Raw genomic sequence first — 23,320 nt, forward strand, 5'->3', positions numbered from 1 at the left:
CAAATGTCATTCTTAACACCCGGCGGATTGTTAGTTGAAACTAAACAAAACATTCAGAGCACTATTATTGACGGACGTCACGACTGTCACCCACCCACCCGCCGACCGATCCGACCGATACTATATTCCATAAATGTCACACACTGACAGACAGACAGAACGTCACCACAAAGTCGGGACCATAAACGTTTGCCGATCCACTGAGTCGCGAAGAAATGTCAGTAGCCTAGAATGTCAAGAATTCCGATTTGGTTCATTTCTTACGAATAAGATCACCACGAAATCAGCAGTGTTGAATGGCACTAAGCCCAGCTGTACAGTTGCATTCAGACCACCTTCCACCTTTGTACTGGCAAATGAATATAACTTACCTTCGTGTACATTACTATCTCCCTGGCCGACATTTCGTAAATTGTTTATGGCCCGCACAACTTATTTGAAAGCCATATACATCCCAGAGCACCTATAACTCCACATAAAATTCGACGTACTAAGACTATTTCTTCAAGCCGGCCGCCATGTTCAGGTTTATTGCGATTGCGCGATAATAAATTTGAATGAACGCCCACCTGGCTCAGATCACGCGAATTCTCGCGAGATCACGGCGACTTCGTGAACTTTGATGACGGGGGAAGTTGCAAATGATTTTATTTGTTTTATTTTTCGAACCAGCAATACAATACCGATAACAAGCAAACACGTCATTCACTAGTGAACCGTCCATCAGTGCACAACCCCCAAAATGCACATCAAATGACTTTCCACAAAAGAACACAACATTGTATACCTCTACCCCGGGCTTTAAACCGTTTGTGATGATCTGTGTTGTAGTTCAAGCCATGTAGCCCCAAAATACAGATTGCATAAACAAAAGAAAAAAATAAATACAGTAAAATTCCCCTTTCTTTTTGACAAATATTTCTGCACCACGGATTGCAAAATAAAAACGTTATTTATTGTCGAATAGCCTTTCCGAAAACTGGTTTGAGGCTGGTCAATTTTGCCTAAAGCTTCAGTCCGCCCACGAACTGAGACGCCTATTTAAGAGTAATGTGAATATTTTACTAAAAATACTATAAATATCTGGTGAGTCTGGCGAACCATGTTTAAACAAAAGAATAATAATAGCTTCAGACCACTCCTCTGGAAAAGAACTATTTTCCTCACAAGTTATTGAATAGGACACAACGAAAATGAGTATGCAGTCATCAGATGCTTGAAAAAAATCACTTATTAGTACATCTCACCCACCAGCCTTGTCCGTTTTGAGTTGTTTAATGCTTCGGCGAATTTCTTCCATAGTTATAGGATAGTTCAAAAAATCATTATTTAACTCGGCAGCTACACCTGATATACTATCATCCACGGTGAATAATAAAGCGTTATAATCGTCTGCTAAAAGAAATTCTTGAGCAGGGCTATCATAAATAAACAGGCCAAACATCGGTCGAAATAAGGGAATTTAAGGGGCTATAAGATTTGTTAATTTTTTTTTTAGTGTTGACTAAAACAATTTAGAGTCACCTAAACTCGTTAACATACAAGCTTTCTCCTCTGCCAAAATTGCATGTTTCTTATCCCGACATAGTGTCCTAAAACGATTTCGTAAAGTTCTGTACCCAGTGAGCATGTTCACATTTCCGTGCTTCCGAAAACGTCTCAATAAATCGCATTTCTGTGTTTTAATTTATTTGCATTCGTGGTCAAACCACGGCGGTTGCTTGCGTGTCCCATTTTTTTTCAACATACCACATTTATCTGCGGCTGTTTTGCATACTAACAAAATCATTTATTTTACAGGCTGGATCATTTATAATAATATCCAGGTCAGCTAAGTTTCCTTCGAGTTGGATTCCCTAGCACGGTCAAGAGACTCAATGCATTTAGTCGTTACGTTTTTGGACTTTTCCCGTAACACTTTATTAATCCCCAGCTGAAAAGGTATGTCCAATGGGAGGGATAATTGGTAATATATTCATGTACCCCAAGGGGAAAATATCGTACTTCTAAATATTGTTCATTCCGAAAGACTGTACTCCTGAAGGGACTACTTTGTTTGCTCTCAGACCTCATTTGCATATGGGTTGTGGAAATACCGATTTTGATTTCAGGGACGAATCAAAATAAACTGCAGTACATATGTAATAAATAACTTTATTTCTGCAGTAACCATATTATCTCTTCTGGAAAAACTGGCAAGCTCGTGGACAAAGTTATATAAGTAGCGGGTTACTCCAAAAACAGAGGGATTTTTTTTTCTCTCCTGCCCTTGGCCATGGAGTTGAGCTCAAACATTAAAAAACTGCACTTTTAATAGTCAGAGAAATAACATTTTTCATTGATTTGAGAGTGAAAGTATGTACTTTGTATTGTATAAGTTTACATGTATGTTGAAAAGTGGATTTTGAAATGAGATTTTAAAGCTGGGAGTCGTGACCTGCGCATGCGTCAGATGGCCATAGCGTGCCATTGTTTACAAACAAGCGTCTACCATGAGCCATTGCGTTTTTAGCGTGTGTTGTTACCGTCGCTTGGGACTCAATTCCCGCTCGTGCGCAGGTGACGACCCTCCCGCTATAAAATGGCTTAGCCATTCATTTTAATTTTTTTAATCAGTTTACTAGAAAATACTCATGAATCTTTGCTTCATTTCACAATTTCCTATTTTCTCTAATATTATGAACGCTATATTTTATTAATCACAGTCCTTCTTTGGATAGAGCATGGACGTATTAGAGTACGTCCATGGATAGAGGTACTGCGTTTGAATGTTACATTTCTTTGAACATGCTCCCACTACTGCATGCGCACAGAACGGTCACCGTGCTGTATTGCAGTGGCTCAGAGAGTTATTTTGGAGGTTGTTTGTAGCATGGAGCTCCACCGAGTGCAGACAGCTGTCTTGGCAGTGAATGACTTGGATTTCTTTCCCTTAGCAACGATATATTTTTCCCACATTGAGAGCTATCAGCGATATAGTCGCCGCTCCATGCAGTTTTTTGACATAGGACGACTCATAGCGGCGTACACTGCGCATCATTGTAAAATACATTGTTTGTTTACATGAAATTCGAACATGCGCTGCGCGACGATCACCACCCTTCAAATGGGTACCCCATAATTATAATAGATTCTTAGCAAGACATGAAAAGACACCGGTCCCACGAAAAAAGAACAATGGAACAATTATGCTATGGCTTGGACAATCTAATCCATGAACAGAGTGTACACGTATTACTTTAGAAAGTCGTCGAAAACCAGATGATCCAATAGTTTTCGGATAATGAGTAAAGATTGGTAACTTTTGACAATGACAATTATTTGTAAATTGCGTTTTCATTAAAGACCTTCGCAAAGCGTCAGAGTAATGGATTTGACTATTCAAACTCGAGATGCTAGCCAGGTGACTGCTACAAAAAGTACTCTGTACAAGCTCAGACTAACATTATTAGTTTGGGGTAAAAGTAAATGCGGAACGTCTGCCTATTACAGATAAAATGGTAGTCTTATGGAGCTTTTACCTTCATGCTGTAATTTTGTCAATTGCGTTTCGTGCATTGAGTAGATAATACAACCCGATAAAACAAATGAAGAGAAAACAGCAAATGATGGAGTCTCCAGTACTTGATATTTTATAGAGGGGGGGGGGGGGTAGCAAGGGGAGAAATAAATAAAATGAAAGTTCCAAGTGCAGTAATAAATAGGTTTTTACACTTTAAAGATAAAGCAAATTCCTAATTACATTTTTATATTATATTTGATAATTTGTGTTAGAGTTAAAATCGAAAATTGTATAGTATCACGAAATGATTTAATGTGGAAAATGCTTTATACGCTTACGAACAATAAGAATTGTGTACAAATTACGGACGAATTAAATAGCGAATTACATTTTGCATCCTGCCTATATCTACGAATTTAAGTTTTTTATTTATTTTAATTACATTCTTACAAAAAAAAAAAAAAAATCAAATGATTACAGCTTACGAAAATACCCTTTGCCGACCCTCTTTATAATACAATGTACACAACATTTTAATTGAGTTCTGACGTGGGAATTCCAGATTTTTTTTAAAAAAAGCGAAACAGATATGCGAACACGTTAGAGAATACAATGATTGGAACTTTCATGTTGCAAGGTACATAATGATTTTGTATGCATATATATCTTCTAAAAGGATACTAGTGATCGTCCGAGTCAGCAACCGGCCGGTTTGTCCATTTTATCAATACTATCATGTCTACAGCGATTAATCTGGCGAGACATTGTTAAAAATACAAATACGAATCCATTTTCACAGCACACGTAAACATGTACAATCTGTCAAATTATTTATGAATAGATAAATGTGTTAATCATTAACCATGTGTTAGTAGGAGAAATCAGTACCTATTAGAAATCAATTAGTCTGTCGAGGTCATTAGAACGCCCTCTGGTGTCATAAAATGACATTAACGACTTCAAATTTTAAGAGTGTCCGAGAAATGGCGATGCATTGCATGATTTGCTTGATGCATACATTAGTGAGATGTTTTTCGTAATAATCAGGAATAATAATTTAACATCTGGAAATAAATTGCATAAAATATATGTAATTCCTCACAAAAAAAGTAATATTCAAACCAGTGGGTTGATGGCGCTGCTCAAGACATACCAAAACAGGAGTAATCATGCGCGTACAAAACGTGTTTTTATGCGCGTTACCACGTAAAATGTGCATGCTGTTGCCCAGGACAACCATATCAGATAGAGCCCATAAACCCTTTGTTTTCTCTTCCAATGCATGGAACTATATGTTTTGTATCAACAATAATACCATGGAATATGAAGTTTGGTTGATAGATTCAGAAATGACGTCATAGTCGAATTGTCAATTAATATATGTCGATAAACATTGCAACCTCTTATCTAAATAAAATAATTATGCTCACTATTTAGTATTTGCAGTTAAAAATATAAGCCACAATAGTCTATGCACATAATTATTCTATCTGGATATTAGTTTTCATTTCACCTAGGCTCCCACAAATGATAATGCAATGACCAGTCATGGAATGGTGTTTTCATATCCCAGGCATCTAGTGATAGAATAATCAAATGACCAATCACTGGGTGGTGTGCTTTCTTTTCATAAGCATCTAGTGATAGGATAACCAAATGACCAATCGCCGGGTGGTGCGATTTCTTTTCATAAGCATCTAGTGATAGGATAATTAAATGACAAATCACAGGGTGGTGTGATTTCTTTTCATAAGCATCTAGTGATAGGATAATTAAATGACAAATCACAGGGTGGTGTGGTGTGATTTCATTTCATAAGCATCTAGTGATAGGATAATTAAATGACAAATCACAGGGTGGTGTGCTTTCATTTCATAAGCACCTAGTGATAGGATAATCAAATGACAAATCACAGGGTGGTGTGCTTTCATTTCATAAGCACCTAGTGATAGGATAATCAAATGACCAGTCACAGGGTGGTGTGCTTTCATTTCATAAGCATCTAGTGATAGGATAACCAAATGACCAATCGCCGGGTGGTGGGATTTCTTTTTATAAGCATCTAGTGATAGGATAATCAAATGACCAATCACAGGGTGGTGTGATTTCTTTTCATAAGCATCTAGTGATAGGATAACCAAATGACCAATCGCCGGGTGGTGCGATTTCTTTTTATAAGCATCTAGTGATAGGATAATCAAATGACCAATCACAGGGTGGTATGATTTCTTTTCATAAGCATCTAGTGATAGGATAATTAAATGACAAATCACAGGGTGGTGTGATTTCTTTTCATAAGCATCTAGTGATAGGATAATCAAATGACAAATCACAGGGTGGTGTGCTTTCATTTCATAAGCATCTAGTGATAGGATAATCAAATGACCAATCACAGGGTGGTGTGATTTCTTTTCATAAGCATCTAGTGATAGGATAACCAAATGACCAATCGCCGGGTGGTGCGATTTCTTTTTATAAGCATCTAGTGATAGGATAATCAAATGACCAATCACAGGGTGGTGTGATTTCTTTTCATAAGCATCTAGTGATAGGATAATTAAATGACCAATCACAGGGTGGTGTGATTTCTTTTCATAAGCATCTAGTGATAGGATAATTAAATGACCAATCACAGGGTGGTGTGATTTCTTTTCATAAGCATCTAGTGATAGGATAATCAAATGACAAATCACAGGGTGGTGCGATTTCTTTTCATAAGCATCTAGTGATAGGATAATTAAATGAAAAATCACAGGGTGGCGTGATTTCTTTTCATAAGCATCTAGTGATAGAATAATCAAATGACAAATCACAGGGTGGTGTGATTTCTTTTCATAAGCATCTAGTGATAGGATAATCAAATGACCAATCACAGAATAGTGTGCTTTCATTTCATAAGCATCTAGTGATAGGATAATCAAATGACAAATCACAGGGTGGTGTGCTTTCATTTCATAAGCATCTAGTGATAGGATAATTAAATGACTAATCAACGGGTAGTGTGCTTTCATTTCATAAGCATCTAGTGATAGGATAATCAAATGACAAATCACAGGGTGGTGTGCTTTCATTTCATAAGCATCTAGTGATAGGATAATTAAATGACTAATCAACGGGTGGTGTGATTTCATTACAAAAGCATCTAGTGATAGGATAATCAAATGACCAATCACAGGGTAGTGTGCAGCCTTTTTTTAAGGATCCGATCAGAGTACAAATCAAATGCTCAAAATCAGGAGGGTGCATGCATGTGGCATGTTCGATTAGGTAAATTTAAAATGTTAATGACAGCACCAAGTGGCAAACTCACATGAAATTTCAACTGAACTTTACTTCGCAATGTTCGTTCAAAAAAGTGTACAATAAAGTTATTTACAAAATTTGTCCTTGAAGCTAAGCGTCTCAGACAATAACTTTACTGTATGTGGACATAAATTGTGGCATTTTGTCGATGTCCTGATAATGTACTACTACCGTTATATGCATTTCCACTACTAGCTCATAAAAAGCCATGGGAAGTTTAAGACGAAATATTTTTAATATACGAGAGAAAAAGAAGTTACGAAAAATGTATTTTATTTGGTCACATTGAACTGATACGTGTCCTTGACAGTTTCGTGAACAAACACTTACATGTAGTTATCAAAAATAAACGTACGAACACAGAGGAATCTTGATAGAGAAAAAACAGTTGCCTTATCAGAGTACGTAGAACGTAATACATGCAAGTTGAGCAAACTGAATAACATGTTTTACTTCTGTGGCAGCTAGAAAATACATATGTAAATATAGTATACAAGTTTACAGTAGATATGAATGGCAGTCACACATTAGCTTTGAAAGTTATTACTTGGTAAAGTATTTTATTTTTGTCCTGTTGATCCAAATCCACCAACACCACGTTCAGAATCATCCAGTTTCTGTGAAGACAAAAAAAAAAAAATTGTTATGAGCAGATTGGATCACTTTAGTGCAACCGAAATGATTATGTGACATGCCATGTGACACACTTGAATGAAGAAGAGTAGCAAAGCATCACACCTATAATGGAATTAATTCAATAACACAAAATTAACAGTAACACATGAATATCTAACAAAAACATTCAATATAATCATAGTTTCACAATATATCACAAGATTACATACACTGAAAACATTTTGTCTTGTGAATTAAAACCAGCGTGCCCTCTGATAGGACTAATTTTTAGGGACTAGGAAGACATCAAGCAAAAATACAAATTTTTGTTTTTTTTTGATTTATCTCGATAAAAAATATACAGTTGTAGTAAAATATTTTTCAAGATCAATGTATGATTTTATGTTGTGTTAACTTATTATATTTTGCTATAAATTTTTAACCAAGAAGTTTGAAAACTAAACTAAACAAAGTAAATGTTTTTTAAAACTATTGCCATAGAGGGCGCTGTTTTTTTAAAAATAAAGTTTATAGTAGGAATGATTTATACTTGACATTAATCAGGAATAAAACAAAATAAGGGATTATTCTCCAAAATCAAGTTTATAGAATTGTAGGGGAACATCTCTCTCAGCTGCTAATAAATTTATGTATTGTGTAATCTTCAAGTTCCTACATGTAAACTATTCAATGACATTTTCATATGCATGGTATGAAAACTTATGTTGGGGGTGTGGGAGGGGTTCCTTTGATACTCGCCTCACATTCTTCTAATTCTGGCATATATATCTTCTCGCATATCAGCTGTGCTATCCTATCACCTTTCTTTACTGAGTAATAAAAAAAATATCTTTAAGTTAGTGTAGTGTAGTGTAGTGTAGTGTAGTGTAGTGTAAGGCACGAGTCAAATTGAATGATTTAATATACAACAAACATTTGATATTAAAATGAATACGCTAACTCTCTTGAATTTATGAAGTTATTTAAAAAGCCATGCATGGCACAGTCCCTGTTAGTTATCAAATTTAAGATGTATAGTTTTGTTTATAGTAATATAGTTTGAACATAAACATGTCAGAAGTATGGATCCAGGAGATGATGCTTGATTATGATGATTTTTAACATTAAAATGATTGACATTCGGTCATCTTGTATCTGATACTTCATATTGAGAGATATTGCCGTAGAACCACATTCATTAAAACAAAATGGCCACCAGTCAGCCATTTTGAATACATCTGTATATCTATGTCATGATGTATAACGAATATATAAAATCTGAACATAATCAGTTCAAAGCATGTCGAAGATATAAGGCCTGAGAAGCACATTCATTAAAACAAAATGGCCACTAGTCAGCTATTTTGAATCCAATATGAAAAATTAAATTATGTGCATCAAGGTCCCATAATGTCCAACGTATGTACTAAGTTTGAACAAAATCCATCCATGCTTTATTTTAATAGTTTTTTTAGCACAAAACTGGCCACCACATGAACAGCCTGAAAACGGTAATAGTTGCCACAGGCAGTTACTAATCATACCATATCACCATTTCTTTCTTAAGGTGGCTAGAGAAAAAAAAAAGGAAAAACATATTGTATACTGTCTGAATCATTGTTTAAAATTTACTGTGCTCAATGCTTTTTGTGCATAATTTTAGTTTATTTTTACGTTCTCCATACATTTACATAGCAGGTTGAGTCGCGGGCTGAAAACAAGGGATTTAATTTGCATATACTAGCTGATTTGTTGATCATCCAGCTTTATTATATCCTGTATAATCTGAGCATTATGCGATCACATTCAGAGTACAAAAAAATATTCTGGGCATAGTATTTTAAGCTTTTCTTAGCTTTTTTTTTTAATAAGAGTTGCTTTTTTTTCTGGGTTGACTTGGTTCATCACTGAAACATTTTCCTATCATATCAGTGTTTGTTCGTTCACCAAAGATACATGTATAGACAGTGTTGTACGAGACCTAATAACAAATAGGCTTGTACGCATGTTGACGTAATATGTGTCACATCGATGTTGATTATTCTGTATCAAGGGGCCAGCGACGAAAAAAGATGAACACAGAATGTTTAAATTGATTTGTCATTATATTGTGTTCATATTTTAAAGTGTCTATGTTAAATGATAATTTCAAAAAACAAAATCGTGACAGTGGCATCATATACATATATGCATAAACATAATTTCTATAACGACACGCACTCCAGTATTGAGACACTGATATACAGTGTAACGTACACTAGTTGACGCTCGCCACACATTACATAAAATAACAACCACACGTGAATCTCTGTTCACCATAGCCAACTATACGTTTATATTGTTTATTTGAAGTCGAACATTTAGTGCTAAATTGCTTATAACATGGTTTCCATGGTTATAACAAATCAGATAATGGTACACTCCACAGACAGAGAGTAAGGCATGTTTATCCTGTAATTAAACGCATGTTGTCACGATGGCCGCCCTGTGTTTAGAGAACCGATTATACTGTTGGAGCTGTTTAACATAGCAAAGCATCTTGAATGAATGAGTTGTGCGTTACGCCATCTTGTCGACTCTTAGCATCCACTTACGGTGAGATTACTTTGCAACTTTCTAGAAGATAGCATGCCAATTGTTCACCTATAAGAGTCATCGTAGATCAGAAACGTGTATACCCCGATACAGTGTATGTACGAATTCTGATCGAAATGATACATTTGGAAATTAATCTGTTTACATATGAAACGTTTTATGGCGTTTTTATTGAAACTACTTTTTGATTATTCGACTATTGAAAATGCCATTTTTCAACACTTCCTTTTACGCTAACAATGCACAAATTACATCACGAAATGGGCTAAAAAATGATATCTCATAGGCGTTCTTGCAAGTGGCTGACTTTGAGTTCTGGCTTTAAGATCACGGATACATTCATGAAATTTAGTCCACAAAGTTTGCAGACTATATTTCCATAACTACGAAGCACATAAATCCCGCGACCCAGTTTCCAAGATCATTATCTCATAAAGCAACACTGGAAAAAAATCAAACTCGTAGAAAAACCGAACAACGAGAAACTGCCAATCTCGCGTAAGAACCTTATTTTTAAGAGGTTCACGAGAATGTCTGTGACATTATTCCCAAATCATATAATAACACAAAAATTACACATTTGTATTCTCCCGTATCTCAGCTTTCCAAAAAAAACATGTACATAGCCATGGCTAATCACAATGACGCTAATAGTCCCTTTTCCCCCCTCTCGCTACCTTTTAAAAATGACACTGAAAACTCAATCACATCCAAATCTACAGTACTGATCGGTAAAGTTCGGCTATTGGCAAGAAACTGGTGAGGCGGATATACTCTGACAACTACGGTATAATATTTGACATGGCAAACGCTTCAAATAAAATTTTGCCAACAAAACATCTTTCTTGTGGGGCACATGCACATTGAACTATAGTTTTGCAAGATGGCTATCAAATTTGATACCTAATTAGCAATCTAGTTAGATTTGCGAAAGTGTTGGCATGTACACTTAGAACTAATGGTTTGGGTGTGCATGCAATTTGGATTGTATCATTATCAAAGATGGGGGAAGAGAAAACGCGTTAATAAACAAAATAAATGCATATTCAATGCAGTAATTCACAAAATAAACTTTATTTAAAATGAAAAGGATTTTTATGCCAAGTTGTAGTTAAAATACAAATTGAGAGTTTAATTGATCTGTGCTCCCTTTGAAAATGGAACAAGTCCACAAGCCGCTGAATTTAAAAGTAGTTCTTGTTCTAGCTTCAAGGTGTGAACAAAGCAGTAAAATGGGTCTTTGAGTCCAGAAAACACTACAAATACCATTTCCTCGTTCTTGAGTGGTCGAAGTCAGGCAGAAATTGCACAGCATTGAAACATTTTGTGAAACAGTCTCTATGTTTATGTTTGGCCCTGTACAGATTCTTGACTGGGATATACCATTTTTAGCACAGGGTTGGAAGATGCAATTACTGTACTCGACCGCGTTAGCGCCCATGCCCGGGCAAGCGCCCACCCCCCACTTTTGCGCAATTTTTATATTTGGGGTCACATTCGGCAAAGCGCCCACCCCTTCAAAATGCAACTAATTAAAACTTGGTCTTGCATAACGAATCTTGGTAATCGTTTTTATATGATACAGATACAGCGTGGATATCGACCGCTGTGAAAATGTTGTGAATGCGTAGAACACGGTAACCGTGCGTAAACTATGCTTCGACAATGACCTGTTAATACAAGTAAAATGCGGTAAATATTTCATGCCATATTCAGTTTACCTCTCAAAAATGACTAGTTACTAGTTTTTTGGAAAAACCATGTCATTTATTCACTGAAATAAATTCCAACAGATCGTACTTCGACATCGATAATTCACTTCCGCATTGCGTTACCGGAAAGTCTTCGGGAATTTCCGAAGAATTGCGTCAGTGCAACACAGCATTCTGATTGGTAAATAACCAACTTGACCCATTAGGTCAAAGGATGCTGCTGCAGGTCAAATGCAAATGCATCATGGCGGAAAGTGATTTTCATCGAGAGTTTGCGTACGATCCAACACCTTCGTCAGTGGAGATAATATGACAATTTTGACTTTAACTGTGTTCCAACAGACTCAAATGTTTTTAATTTCATAAATTCTGGTGGTACGTAATTAATATTGTAATAAAATGTGCATATTTGTTGTGATCATTTTTGTTTCTTCCTTGTGAAAATCAATGACGACTCAACTAATTTCGTAATTTGATTTTCCCTCAGACGTAATCTGTCACTTGATGAATCAAATTTTTCATTTGCACTCTTTTTCGAGGGGGGTGCTCGGGTAAGCGCCTACTCCTAAAAAAATCGTGATTTTCTGAGTTGAGGCCCCTGGGCGCTTACACGGTCGAGTACGGTATATGTAAATATGAGAATTACTTATAATTAATAAATATAATAATAACTGTTGACTTAGTTTGAATTTCTGCACATTTGATAAAAAAATATAAACATTAACCCTCATCTGGTCAAGTCAAAGTAAAAGTACATAGGTGCTGGCAGGATAAAAATAAATGTAAAGCGCGGTGGTCGTCGCGCAGCGCGTGTTCAAATTTCATGTAAATAAACAATGTATTTTACACGCGTTGTATACGTCGCTATGAGTCCCATATCGAACAGGAAGCGGTGCAACGACTGTCGCCCTTTAAGCAATATTTTTGGCAATCCTAAGGTGAGGGGTGGGATGAATTCCTACAAATCAATGTCCAGTTCAGTTGTTTAAATTAACGTCTCAGTTGGCCACGCCTCTATTTTCATTGCTTAGATGACAGTTAGGTATTTTTCAATTTAGGTAGCAAATTTGACGGACATCTTGCAAAACTGCAGTTCCATGCACACGTCACCACAGCAGTAAGTAAACCATGCAAAATTTTCCTTACCTTCAAATTCTGATTCTGAGAAATTAAACATGACCACTCCCACATTTCCTCTATAGTCTTGATCTATCACACCAGCTACAGTGAAAAACAAAAACACCATTGTAGCTGTTTTTCAAAAAAAATTAAGGTTTAATATCATTTTTATTGCAATTAATAACATTTTAATTACCTTGGGTTGCAGCATTTGGACAAGTATATTTTGTCACAAAATTTTACAAAATATTTCTCTAATATTTGGATGCCAGAAAGCAGAAATTTGGGTTAACAAACAGGGCCATATCATATAAAGTAGGAATACTTCTTGTACTAAAACAAGAGTCCCGCTCTAGGGTTTGGAGTTATGTTTAAACTCACTTGTTCAAAATGCATGTTGCCTATATATTTACTATAGCCTAAGACATGTCACTTGCTATCCAATTGACAATTTTATGTGTCCCATACATAGCTATACGACTACTCATAGTGTCTAGCCCTGCTCTTTAATATCACTCTTTGAGCGCCACAATTTTTCTCATTCAGATTTTGGCACAAAATTTTGCCCGTTTTAGGTATTTAGGTAATTTAGGGTTCATTGAAATGAAATAAAATCCCAGGATAGGCTATAGGTTTGGATTGAATTTAAATAAAAATGTGTGGTTTTTATTTTTTGTGGATGTGACAAAAGTTCAATGATCGTGATTTTTGAAATTCAGCAATACAATGATCACTTATAAATATGCAAAACAATTGCACTGGATTTTGTATAAAGGGGAGGGGGAACAATCCACCCATTTCAAACTCAGGATTTTGATAGCCACGGCTTCTTCTAGTTATAACTTTTGCATGCCAAAGTCAATTTTTGTCACTTTTCACACAAAAAACATAACAAAACAAAAACATTTTTTTTTTTCCCCAAAAGAAATTCATAAAACCTGCAAGCAATGAGAAGTTATGTCCATTTGATCCAAAGTTAAAGGAATTTCGATGGAAAAATGATGGCGTTGAAAAGGTCAGTTTTTTTACTATGTAATTGAGCAACTATACCTCCAACATCTATAAAATGCTTCACTGCCAACCCCGATCGTGGTGCAACTCTTCCATAGCAACCATCAGGTAACTGTATTTGTATGTCAGTCATGGCCAGCACTTTGTCTTTAGGTTTTATAGTGTAATCATAGGCGCTGTTGAAAGATTAGAGAAAAATGTAAGTGAATAAATTTCAGTGCAGAATTTTGGTGAAAAAATTCAGTTGACAAAATTTGGAAAGCACAATTTTTTCTTCTTCTTGAAAAAGTAAAAGTTGATCTTTTGAAATCAAGTGAAATTTTTTTTTTCTAAAAAGCATGTTACACAGACTTTTCTATTCTCATTTTTACGCCTTAAATTTGCAGGTAGATGTATTTAAATAGCATCTTAATCTTCTATCCAGCTCATTTATTTCAAAGCTGGGTCCTCATTTAATCTAGTAGGCAAAATTTTACCAACTAGAATTTTGCTAACAACCTCTATCCCCCAACCAGTTGGAAGATCAAATAGAACCATAAAATTTACCAACTAGAATTTTGCTAACAACCTCTATCCCCCAACCAGTTGGAAGATCAAATACAACCATAAAAAAAACATTACCAGTCTAATGTGAAAATGCATTCTCATCACATTTGTTTTATTATTAGCACAAGTGACTATGTAAATGACAGTGAACAGTTTTCTTTTCCCTAATAAGCCAGTATACAATGAACGTAGTATTCGATTATGTGAATTTCCTCATGCACTTCAATTAAATTGCCGAATTGGACAAGTGTTTAAAATGTAGAGGTCAATGACAGAAGGTGAATACACGGCAAATATATATCAGGATTTGTCCTAATGCTTGATATCGTGCAACATTACAGTCAAATATCATACGATTTGATCCACCGAATCACTAGCAAATGTTAAGTTTGAATTTTCGAATAACATTACTACAATATCTGCAATGGAAAATGGTATTCAGTTCCCATAGCATGTTCTGAAGTAAACATGATGTCATCTCGCTCAATTTGCATTTTTTCATGTTAATTTTTCTTCAACAAGACGAACCAGTTGAGCAAGGCTAACCGAGCCGTGGCGTCGATGTGGTTCGTAACCAGTCTTGTAATTGGTTGTTGACAAAATGTTTTGGGTAAATCAAGGAAATACGCGCTGTTACGGCACGCCTGATTGGCTGAAAATGAGTATGCGCACTTGATTTACCCAGTACTCTGTGTGAATCCCCCTTGATTCTGGCTGCTGGCCATTTTCGTTCATGAAATCATCGGATATCATCAGAAAATGCGGGATTTGTGCAGTTTTGAATAAAATAAAGTTAGCGATTATGAACAATGGTTATTAACATAACACCTAATCCCCTCTAAAATTTTTGTTTCGCATTTTAAGGTAAGAAATCGAAACTTGAAACCGACAGGGTGTCGATTTACTAGGTGCCATGTTTCACAACTTGTTTATTTATATACGTATAGCGGGTGATTTTTTTTAAAAATTAGTATTTATTGCCCCAACCCCCAGGGGTGGTTCAGCGTTGGTCGATAGGTGGCGAAAGGGCCAAACACCCCATCAGCACAGTGAATAGATACAAAAACGTATATGTTTTTTACCTCCATGGTTAACAGAAATACCCCACACTAAAAATCACTACAGACGTCAAATACAAAACAAACAAGTCATTGTCAATGACACGTCCCCGTTCCGTTCATATTTGAGTGACATATACATTCAAAGCAGATCATGACCGAAATCTCAGACCCCTTTCAGAACAAAATCCATCCATGCATGACTGAGATCCGGTTCCTGAATTGTGAAAATACGTGATTTTGATGCATTTTCGGCCTTAAAATGGCCATCATTCAGTTATTGTTAAGCGGATCATGAAACAAATGCACATATCTATTTGTGACATGATGTACCATTTGTGTGTGAAGTTTGAACTTGATCAATCCAGACATGTCTCGGATACGGATCAAGAACTGAATTTTTTAAAACAAAATGGCCACCAGTCGGCCAATTTCGAACTTGATCCGAAAAAAAAAAATGACGTGCATCAAGGTCCTATTATGTTAAATGTATGTATCAAATTTGAACAAAATCCGTCCATGCATAACTGAGACCCGGGTCCGGAATGGTGAAAATGTGCGATTTCAGTGCATTTTTGGCCTTAAAGCGGCAGCCATTTGGCTATCGTTAATGAGATCATGAAACAAATGCACATACATATTTGTGACATGATGTACCTTGTGTGTGTGAAGTTTGAACTCGATCAATCCAGGCATGTCTCGGATACGGATCCAGAACTGAATTCTTTAAAACAAAATGGCCGCCAGTCGGCCATTTCAAACCCGATACAAAAAAAAAATGACGTGCATCAAGGTCCTATTATGTTGAATGTATGTACCAAGTTTAAACAAAATCCGTTCATGCATAACTGAGATCCGGGTCCGGAATGGTGAAAATGTGCGATTTTGATGCATTTTCGGCCTTAAAATGGCCGCTATTCGGCTACCGTTAATCGGATCATGAAAAAAATGCATGTGCATATGTCCCATATAATGTGTGATGTATGAGTGAAGTTTGAACTCAATCGGTCCATGCATGTTCGAGATACAGGTGATCACGGACGCACGGACACACGGACGGGCAGAGCTCCAGAAGGAGTACCTACACTTTATGCAAATTTTTTAAAATTATGCTAATTTATTCATGACGTAGCAGTTTCTGTGCTCATGAATATTCATTAATTTGTGGCTCAATACATTTTAAAAGGGGCGATATATTATTTTTGGGGGAAGAGTTAGAAAGGGGGATTAGCAATCCTTAGGGGGTCAATACAAAAGAAGGGACCCATTTGGAGAGCAGCCATGCTCCTCGTGTCTGTTGTTGCACGTGACCTACAGCTGTCAACAGTGTTCGTTCTTCGACTGTGTTCGTTCTTCGACGACTTCGACTGGCTTCCATGTGGGGTAGTATTCTTGTGTTCTGTTTTCCTGACTTGAGTTTTTGAAACCGCTGTTTATGTTTTTAACGTCTTTCATGTCTTTCGTAGGAGTGTCCAATCCGTGATTCGAACTTGCGATCTTTGAGTTCCCAGCGCACTGTCTTGTCCACTGTACCACGAGTGTCTTCACACAGGAGTTTGGATTTAAGTCCTACTCATAGGAGCACTGTCTTCACTAGCATTCAAAAATCTAACTAAACATACTGGATTCGAACCAGCGATCGCTCACATTGCTGACATAGTACAAATCAACTGAGCTATGTGGGTAGTCATGCAAATTAAATAATTTGTTGTCATATTTAGCTTTATTGCCAAATGGTGTTTGCGAGAAAAAGATGGGCAGGCAAGGGAATTGAACCCAGGTCCTCCTGATCACTATGTAAAGAACTGACCCACAAGACCACAATGGATTAACTGGATGTGTTTGCATTTGATAAGACTATATAGTGTGTATATATATAGAAATACAACATATTTCTATTATTGAGTTACAATTGTCCAAAAAAATTGCCAATTTTGTGTTTTTACTTGTGTAAACTATATGCATGCCATAACCCGTTAGTGTACATCTTGCCAATTGGGTGTTTGCCATTTGCGTTGCCCATACCTGACCCGACCCTAACCCTAATGTCAAGACACGTTCCTGTTAATAATTCCGTTGCCCATACCTGACCCGACCCTAACCCTAATGCCAAGACACGTTCCTGTTTATAATTGCTCAATAATGATACTCTGTTGTGCACTGTCTGCGGGTACTGTAAAATGACTAATTTTCATTGGGTTTAATTTTCACTGATTTACCATTTCAGGCATATTAAGTGGGTTTTAAATTCACGGTTTCGTCATTTAGATAATGTGTTCTATGCTAAATTGTACATATTCACTGTGTTTTAATTTAGCGCATTTTCCAGTCAGCGAAATAAGCTAAATTAAAACCCAGTGAATAATTACCCCATTTACAGTAAGTTGCATTGATGTCAACTGATTAAACAAGTCGCATTTAAGTAATTTCCACTATTAACAAGTGGTTAAATTGTGACAATAAATGTGTGGACAAATATTTGAGATTAATTTTGGTGTAGACAACTCTCGTTTAATTATTTTACACCATTACAAGTTGTTAAATTGAGAGAATAAATGTCTCAACAAATATTAAATACTTAGTTTGATGTAAACAACTCACGTTTGATTAATTCCCACAATTACAGGTTGTTAAATTGAAAGAATAAATGTGCGGACAAATATTTTAGACTTATTTTGGTGTAGACAGCTCTCGTTTAATTATTTTACACAATTCCAAGTTGTTAAATTGAGAGAATAAATGTATGGACAAATATTTTAGACTTATTTTGGTGTAGACAGCTCTCGTTTAATTATTTTACACCATTACAAGTTGTTAAATTGAGAGAATAAGTGTGCGGACAAATATTTTAGACTTATTTTGGTGTAGACAGCTCTCGTTTGATTAATTCCCACAATTACAAGTTGTTAAATTGAGAGAATAAATGTGCGGACAAATATTTTAGACTTATTTTGGTGTAGACAGCTCTCGTTTAATTATTTTACACCATTACAAGTTGTTAAATTGAGAGAATAAATGTGCGGACAAATATTTTAGACTTATTTTGGTGTAGACAACTCTCGTTTAATTATTTTACACCATTACAAGTTGTTAAATTGAGAGAATAAATGTGTGGACAAGTATTTGAAACTTATTTTGGTGTAGACAACTCTCATTTGATTAATTCCAACAATTACAAGTTCTTAAATTGACAGAATGAATGTATGGACAAATATTGACCATTATATTTGTGAGTAAATACCTGTTGTTTAATTAATTTCCACCTCTACAAGGTTGAGAGAATAAATGTGTCGACAAATATTTGATACTTATTTAGGTGTAAGAACTCGTGTTTGACCAACTTCCACCATTGCAAGTTGTTAAAATAATGAAATAAATATACTGGTATCATTGGATATTTGATTTAATTGTGAAACTTTCTAACAAAATGTTAACTGCTGGCTTCGAACCCTCAATCAACAATTCCGCAGACACGGTATAAATTCCACAACACCACAGAAGATATTCGTCTGTTGCCTGAATTGTTTTCGTAATATAGGGAACGCCATCGACACTTTAACAAAACTTACCTTGACTTGGGTCTTGTTTATCTCTTGTCAAAATCTGGAAACTGTTGAACAAATTGCGCGTCGTCCAGTTTAAGACGTTAGTTATTTTATTATTTATTCATTCAGTTTTGTATGATGGAGTTTTGTGAGGTTTATTATTTTTTTGCGACGTTCTTTGTTTACTTGTTTACGGTTTGAGAGATTTCAGTTTATTTGATTTACGTTTTTACGGTAGCTCTGAGCGGGACTCGAACCCACTGACTTTTCAAGCTAATTTTGTTTTATTTTGATGGCACGCTTGTGTACCACGCCACGACGTTGGTCGTTAAGTGGTGTTCATTTTTCTAACTACTCCAGTGTTCCGATGAGTTGAACGGAAAAGCCAAAACGATTGCTGGTTTCTGATTGCTTCGGTTCTGGTGAGTGTGTATCTAGTGTGATTCGAACCCATGTCGTTTGTATTGGGCGTTTTTTTATTTCCCATGTTGGCTACGCCGTAATATGCAACCAGTTCCCCGTTTTATTGTGATTTTGAGTGTTTAATGATGTCTTCCTCACCCGTAACGCCATGACCCAGTTTCAACCACACGGCCATTTTGCAACACAGTTCGTGACCCTCGGCGTCACCCGACTGACTGTATGAGCGTTCTGTTCAACTGTTAAGCTAGGATTTATTACCGTTATTATCATTATATTGTCACGTGATTTGTTTTACCTTATGTGTAATGTCTTAAGTATCTTTATTGTAATTTGTATATACCAATTCGTATATACCGAGGAAACGACCCCGATTGAAGGTCATGTATTTTATGACGTCACCAATTCGTGTGTAGGTACTGCTTCTAGATCTGTGCCCACGGACGAACACAGGGCAAAACATAAGTCCCCGTTTTCGGACTACGTCCGAACGGGGACTAACAAACCTGAAGAGGTCAAAACCAGCGGCAAACTTGGACCCTCGAAGCGGAGCTGACGCATTTTCCGACAATTTCACAAACTTCAAAATAACGTTCATTGCCATGTCAAGTTTAAGGCGTTTACTTGGTGTAGACGACTGCAAATATTGGACCGCTTGCATCGATACAAGTCAACAGAGATTTGTTCAGAGACGGAGGTCAAGCAGTTTCTTGGCGCGTTTTACAGGCTATCATTTGATTGGCTATTACGAACAGGTCGAGGTCGGAGGTCGACGTGAAGAGCGCCATCTATAATGAGGACAATTTTGTTCTTCCCATTCATTATAAACAAGACATATACGGCTGGTGTACATATGATAGCAAAATAAATTTACGCTATGGAGGCAGCCATCTGAAATATGGCTTGAAACTTAATAAAGAGACAAGTTGAAAAAACGCGTTTTTCAGATTCCTACAAATCGGGGAAAAAATCGAACTTTTACAGCCACATTAAGCCAATCGGTCGAACAAAATTCGGTCGAATTCGTCGTTTTTGTGTTGAAAAATACGTTGCATACGAACGTGTAATTACACCGCGGTTACTAGTAACTGTGATTACACACACAAAAAACATTTTCCGGGGGTATATGAAACCGAAATCGTCATGTAATTCAGGAGCCAATCAGCGACGACATTACAGTCGTTCAAAAAAAGATTGGAAAGAGCAGCATTGCATTCTCGTTTAACACATGTGTTTGAGAGACAACCTTTCATTACATTTAACTTTGTATTAGACTTCACTGTAGATGTTTTTAGCGGTATTATACATTTCCCAGAAATGCCAGATTTTATTAATTTGAGGAATAGCCTTTCTCAGATCAATAAAGCGAACGTACTGTTTGTTCGTCCTTTTTCACTTAAACGTCACTTTGTTTTTAGTTTTGTTATCAGTTTTCGCATCATCTCACTGTGGGGGGGGGGGGGTATCAGAGGTGGTACGACAATCGCGTCTAAAACCAACCTGGTTACTAGAGAGAATGTTTTTTTTTTCTAGAAATATTGTTAACATGATATTTAAAAAACTCGAGAAAAGTTTGCAGAAGCAACTAGGAATAGCAATACCTCCGTAATTTGACGGGCTAGATTTTGTCGCAGATTGGAAAGTAACAGATTTGTATTCCAGGATTTGGGGAACAATTTTGAATACACGAACGAATGAATGTGGTTTTGTCAATTCAGAGGACATGGTTGGAAACGCACACAGAGTTGGAAGAACCGAACGAAAAGATGACACACTTCTTTATCAAAGGTAAACCACGTCATATTATTGTTAAAGCGGGGGAGTCGTCACCTGCGCATGCGTCAGATGCCCTAGCGTGTCATTGTTTACAAACAAGCGTCTACCCGTGAGCCTTTGCGTTTTTAGCATGCGTTGTTATCGTCGCTTGGAACTCAATTCCCGCGGGTGCGCAGGTGACGACCCTCCCGCTTTAAATTCATGCGACGTCCACAACGACGGATGGTACTAAAAAAAACAAAGTCTGTGTTCAAGCAAAGCAAGATATTCGTTACCGAGGATTACTGTCCAGCGGATTATAAAGTGAAGCAAGAATTACGTCCAGTAATGTTAGACGCATTCAGAAACAATCAGAAAACTAGGTTTATTAACGCTCGACTCTTTATAGATGGTAAACTATTCACAAGACAATGAACCATATCAATATCATTTACGATTATGAATATGAACATGGGTTTTGACTAGACGATAAGATGTTCTTTTTGTTTTATGATGGTTGTAATATAATTTTGAAATCATTATTGATATTTATCTTATTGCGTTACTCCTTTTCCGAATGAGCTAAAATCAATTTTTTTTTATAATTTGTGAAAAATTCGATCTGTTTTGTTTTTATCGACGCTTTAATGAGTCAGAATATATTATATGGTGATGATTGCGCAAATTTATGCATGTATGTAAATGAGAACGGCAAAAATGGCAAGCAGCTCTGTCAGTTAAGGGTTTGTGGGAGGATGCTCCACTATTTTTTTTTACATCTTTCGGCTTTTCGTGGCTGCGTTCAGTGCTTTCTTTCTGTCGCCTTTTATTTTCTTTTTGCTTTTTTTTATATGTCGACTTGTCTTTTTCTGCGATAAATGTGGCTATTATGACGAACCAACTCAACAAAAGATGTTTCCATGGCCAGGATTAGGGTGCTTAGTTTAAATTCTAATGGCCTTAGGAATTATCCAAACCGGAAAAGTGTTTCAATTGGCTGTCCCCCCAAAAAAAGCTAATCTGATTTTTCTACAGAAGACTCACAGCGTACAAAACAATGAGAGTTTTTGGCACTCATGGTAGTAGTAACAGTAGAGAAGTACTTACAATTATTAGGAATTTTGAATATGAAATTAAGGATGTAGTGAGGGAACCTGATGGCCGCTTTGTTCTTGTTTATTTGGTTATTGGTGCATCGCCATTTGCAATTATTAATATTTACGCTCCCAATAATTCAGGTGGACATAAGCTTTTTATAGAGAAAATTAATCTACTCATTGGTAATCACAACTGTGACCATGATACTCAGATCATTGTGGGAGGGGATTTTAATTTTACATATAACAATGAAATGATTCGTCAAGGGGGCAACCCTTATATTTGGGAAAATTAAAAAAATCGCCTATTCTAGGTTGTTGGAAGAACATGACCTAGTTGAAACCAGGCGTTTGAGGCATCCCAACTCGCGACAATTCACATGGAGACGGGGTACAACCAATGCAATTTTGAGTCACCTGGATTATTTTCTTATTTCGGATAGTGCCCAAAGTATTGTGGACCCAATAGACATTTGCCTAGTTCCTTTTGTGACCATTCATCAGTAACTTAGTCTTCGGTTCTGGGCAATACACAGTTTGGGCCCGCTTTTTGAAAATTTAACTGTAGTCTGCTTAATGATCCTACCTATCTGCATCTGCTTAAATATGTGAATTTTAGATTACGACTCAACTGAAAATAAAAGCTTAGCTTGGGATTTTCTCAAATATCGGATTAGAAAAGTAACTATAAGTTACAGCAAAGAGAAAGCAAAACAACGCATGTCTAAGCTATATACTGTAACTTGGAACAGACGTTTATTGAATTTGACAGGCTGTGTGGTTCTGATCCTAGCCCCCATAACTTGGAAAAGTTAAAAAAAAAGCCAAAACATATATTGATCAAGCTTATGACTATATTACTCAGGGGAGAATTATGCGGTCCCGTGCAAAGTGGGTGGAAAAGGGCTAAAAAAGTACTAAGTATTTTCAAACAAATTTAGAAAAAAACGAAGCCATTTGGTTAGGTAAATGAAAAAAAAGGAAGAAAAATATACTTTGCATAAATTGGCCTAGTGAACCGCTCAAAATTGTGTGTTTTTTT

At 36.4% G+C, this 23,320-nt stretch overlaps 2 protein-coding genes across 3 annotated transcripts in view; both read right to left on the minus strand.

The window, feature by feature from the left end:
* Positions 1-539, minus strand: part of LOC102806841 (unconventional myosin-Va-like) — an 84,233-nt gene extending 83,694 nt beyond the window's left edge. For both annotated transcript variants that reach the window (XM_085495206.1, XM_085495205.1), the window contains exon 1: positions 372-539. In XM_085495206.1, coding sequence (XP_085351332.1) covers positions 372-404 — 33 coding nt within the window. In that variant the 5' untranslated portion in view covers positions 405-539. The remainder of the gene's footprint in view (positions 1-371) is intronic.
* Positions 540-7,061: 6,522 nt separating this feature from the next.
* On the minus strand, positions 7,062-20,179 carry LOC102800879 (deoxyuridine 5'-triphosphate nucleotidohydrolase-like). The gene is made up of 5 exons (XM_085494854.1): positions 19,933-20,179; positions 13,897-14,033; positions 12,874-12,948; positions 8,180-8,250; positions 7,062-7,422 (listed from the first exon to the last, which is right to left on the minus strand). Exons 1-5 carry the CDS (start codon positions 20,085-20,087, stop codon positions 7,366-7,368), a joined length of 495 nt encoding a protein of 164 aa, XP_085350980.1. The 5' UTR covers positions 20,088-20,179; the 3' UTR covers positions 7,062-7,365.
* Positions 20,180-23,320: the final 3,141 nt, after the last annotated feature.

This window comes from Saccoglossus kowalevskii, chromosome 21 (genome assembly GCF_978046115.1).
Source record: "Saccoglossus kowalevskii chromosome 21, keSacKowa6.1, whole genome shotgun sequence".
Classification (NCBI taxonomy): domain Eukaryota; kingdom Metazoa; phylum Hemichordata; class Enteropneusta; family Harrimaniidae; genus Saccoglossus; species Saccoglossus kowalevskii.